The 3,626-nt window shown below is 49.4% G+C and overlaps 1 protein-coding gene across 2 annotated transcripts; it reads left to right on the top strand.

Moving 5' to 3' along the window:
• Positions 1-2,383: 2,383 nt before the first annotated feature.
• On the top strand, positions 2,384-3,384 carry LOC142853948 (protein S100-A8-like). 2 transcript variants are annotated; one of them, XM_075979104.1, is made up of 3 exons: positions 2,384-2,412; positions 2,865-3,026; positions 3,187-3,384. In XM_075979104.1, the coding sequence occupies exons 2-3, from the start codon at positions 2,886-2,888 to the stop codon at positions 3,313-3,315; spliced, it is 270 nt and encodes an 89-aa protein (XP_075835219.1). In that variant the 5' UTR covers positions 2,384-2,412; positions 2,865-2,885; the 3' UTR covers positions 3,316-3,384. The 2 variants fall into 2 exon arrangements, with proteins under 2 accessions (XP_075835219.1, XP_075835218.1); XM_075979103.1 differs by lacking the exon at positions 2,384-2,412 and adding an exon at positions 2,481-2,558.
• Positions 3,385-3,626: the final 242 nt, after the last annotated feature.

Here is a 3,626-nt window from a genome sequence, read left to right as displayed (position 1 = left end):
CAGAATTCTTTGGTGACCAGGGAACCGCCACACTTTTCATTTTATTTTAATTTTTCTTTACTTTCCGTTCCAGCCGCAATTCTCCTCCCCACCCCTACGTCATGAGATTTCCACGGCAGTCTCACGTCTTCCTCTCCTGCCACAGGGCACAAGGTCTCTCTATCCTATTTCAGCTAAAAGGCCAAGGGGGCGGGCAGCCGTGCTCCCAAGCTTTCATCGCTTGTGGCCACATCTGCGATTTTCCTGCTTATATTTATGTATTTAAGTTTTGCATGGCAGCCATCTTAACCGATGTGAGGTGGCACGGGGCAGTTCGACCCACATTTCCCTAGCGATTCATGATGCTGAGCGTCTTTTCGTGTGCTTATTGGATGCTCGTAGAAAGTATGGAGACATATCTACTTAAATCTCCACATTTCACTTCCTTCTGGGGCTGGTTTTATTGTTGCTGCGGAATGGCTGCAGTTCTATTTTTTAAATATTAATCTGGTATGTGATACCAGTACTTGCAAGCAATTGCTCACTTTCTTTTTTTTTTTTTTTTGAGACAGGGTTTCTCTGTAGCTTTGAAGCCTGTCCTGGCACTAGCTCTTGTAGACCAGGCTGGCTTCGAACTCACAGAGATCTGCCTGCCTCTGCCTCCCGAGTGCTGGGATTAAAGGCGTGCGCCACCACCGCCTGGCAATTGCTCACTTTTCATGGTTGAAGATATATAGTAATTGATGTAAGTAAGGCGTGGAGGGTGATTAACTGGCTCAGTCAGAGTCCCGGAGCTGTTAAAGGAAATGGCTTTACTGGAATCCAGTGGTCAGTGGAGACCGGAAGGACAGAGGGTAATCTGTACACTTCTTCAAGACACTCTTACTTGGCTCATTGCTGTAGCAGCATCAACAATAGCAACCACCACCACCATCACCACATCAACAACCACAACCACAACAATAACATCAACAATAGCTACCCAGGCAAAAGCGATTTAAGGAAGCGTTTATTTGGGTTTCTGATTCCAGAGCATATAGTTCGTCAGAGAAGGGAATACACGGCAGAAGGAGCGGGAGGCAGCTGTCACAATGGTCCCTTGTCAGGAAGCACAGAGCTCTTCCTGGGTGTCTCCAGTGGGACCCCAGCCTATGGAAAGTACTGCCCACATTTAAGGGGACTCTCCCTCCTTTACTTAATCTGACTTAGATGATCCCTCGCAGACATGCCTAGAGATTTATTTTCATAGTTTTCTGAATCCCACTGAGCTGATAGGAAAGACCAGCTGTCACAGCCTGCTGGCCTGGGTGCTGGCGTAGCACAGGATTGGTGTCTGAGTGCTTAGAGGAAGGGAAGTGAGTTCTCCCCTGTTCTTTCAGACCATGCTAGGGGTTCTGCAACTCTGACACAGCTGTACTGGGAAACTGGGTGGTCTCCCCACTTTCTCGGCTGCAGCCTCTTCAGCTGTACATAGGCTGGCTCAGTGCACTAACTTCCTGATAGCAAGTTAATACAAGTGGCATTTTACTAGGGCTAGGAGATTGCTCCTATGAATTCCTGGAAATTGGCCCTCCTTCTTCCCTTGGGCTTGAGACAGAAACAGACTCTCCAAAATCATTCTAACCCTTCCTTACCATCCTAGAGCTGACTCCTCTCTTCATCCCAGGCTTCTGAGGCCCAAGGCACAGTGACCATTCTGAGAGGGTGAAAGGGTCTCTACTGTGATTGGAGCGTGGCTTGGCAGAGGCTGCAGGACAGAGAAAAACTAGCACTTATATCCCATGGCTCAGGACATCCCTAGCTTCCAGAACAGAATACCATGAAGGGTCATGGCAGGTTAGGAACTGGTCTAAGCCTTGGGAAGAAAGCTGTCCTCAAGACTCCACCCACCCATTCACACACAAGCCCACAGAGGTACTCCAAACTGCACTAAAATCCAGTACCTAGGAGCAGCGTTAATGCTTCTGAGGTCTTTGGTACGTGGAGAAGCTTCTCTCCTCTGTACCCACGCTCTCTCAGCACCTTCAGTTCAGTTCAGAGATGGTAGACCGGACACAAAGGTAACGGATCAGCCATGGCAACAGAGCAGAGGGCGAAGACTGGGAATCAGTCTGAACGTGGGGATGGGCTGCCAGGAGCCCGTAAAAGGACTCATTGCTATGTCCCATCTTGGTTCTTCCTGCTGGGCACTCCTGTCTGCTAAATGTCTTCTCTGTCCCAACACTCCCACTTCCTCAGACTCAGATGCCTACTGTGCTCAGTGATTGACACATGGGCCCGGTTGGGAAACCGAGGCTGTGGCAACTCTGGAAGGGAAGAGTGCTGTCTCCATAGCCCGAGGCTGTGGGCAGCTGGCCAAGCTTTCTGCTATAAAAGCAGCGGACACTTAGCTTCACGAGTCCTCCTCCGCCAGCTCTGTCTCAGGGACATCGGGTAAGCAGAGCTGTGGGAGTCTATCTCACACAGCAGGCTTCCCTTAGGGAGGGCTGGGGGATGGAGTATCCTCTGAGAGGATGAGGAAGCTTGGGAAAGTCTGCAGCACAGATCAGACGCTTGAGGATGAAGGAAGGGGAATGAGGGTGAGGAAGAAGTGGAGCCTTCTAGCAGTGTCTAGAAGAGGGCAGGGAATGTTTGGTGGGGCATTTGCTAAATTTGTGTGTGTGTGTGTGTGTGTGTGTGTGTGTGTGTGTGTACTGAAGCCCCTCCATTGCTCCATCCTATCCCTTGTCATCAAAGAGAGAGAGACATTTTCCAGCTTTAGTAATCTGGGCGGCACAGGCCAGGCCAAAGCTACTTTTTGGGTCACCAACCTTGTGACCATCCACTCAGTCCTCACTCCGCCTTGAGTAACTGCAGCGCTCATCCCTTGGGGCTCTTCCTTTCAGGTGAGCAAATCTTCAGCGATCATGCTGTCTGAACTGGAGAAGTCCTTGGAAAACATGGTTGAAGTCTACCACAAGTACTCCTTGCTGAAAGGGAACAAACACGCCCTCTACAAGGACGACTTTAAGAAACTCGTCACAACTGAATGTCCTCAGTACATACAGGTGAGGAGGTGCTGCATTCTTGGGGTTCTCTGAGGATGCTGGGGTGGCTGTTCCTCCGTGCTGCTTTCTACAGATGGTAGCCAGTGCTCATCTACAGATAGCCATTGCTGAGTTTTCCCTAAAATCTTTACGGTCTGCCTTTCTCTCTCACTGTTGACAGAAGAAGAATGTTGAAACTGTGTTCAAAGAGTTGGACATCAATCAGGACAACGCAATAAACTTCGAGGAGTACCTTGTGCTCTTGGTGAAGGTGGGCGTGGCAGCCCATGCAGACAGCCACAAGGAGTAGCAGAGCTTCTGGCCCGTTGCTGGGCCCCTGGACATGTCTACAGAATAATAAAATTGTCATACCTCAGGCCTCTCGGAGTCTGTTGCCTTTACTAGGGGTGAAGAAAGGGTTGGAAAACTGGGAGGGGGAAACCGTTGTTTTTGTCCGTACTGATTGCCATGCTTTGGTCCTGTCCCAGTGACTGTGCCTCTCCCCACCATTCTCCAAACTGTTATGAGTCTCTTTTGACCTCTGAAGTTTGAGCCACTGGTTCTAGGATTTAAAATTTTTTTTGAAATCTATAACTTAGACCTGATAGTTTTGCTGGTTGG

The sequence above is a fragment of the Microtus pennsylvanicus genome, chromosome 7 (genome assembly GCF_037038515.1).
Source record: "Microtus pennsylvanicus isolate mMicPen1 chromosome 7, mMicPen1.hap1, whole genome shotgun sequence".
NCBI lineage: Eukaryota > Metazoa > Chordata > Mammalia > Rodentia > Cricetidae > Microtus > Microtus pennsylvanicus.
This window is presented reverse-complemented; position numbering and strand designations above follow the sequence as displayed.

Coding starts and splice junctions, on each gene's coding strand:
- LOC142853948 (XM_075979103.1), top strand. CDS start 2,493: ATGAGGAAGCTTGGGAAAGTCTGCAGCACAGATCAGACGCTTGAGGAT. Junction 2,559..2,864: donor ATGAAGGAAGGGGAATGAGG/GTGAGGAAGAAG, acceptor TCTTCCTTTCAG/GTGAGCAAATCTTCAGCGAT. Junction 3,027..3,186: donor AATGTCCTCAGTACATACAG/GTGAGGAGGTGC, acceptor CACTGTTGACAG/AAGAAGAATGTTGAAACTGT.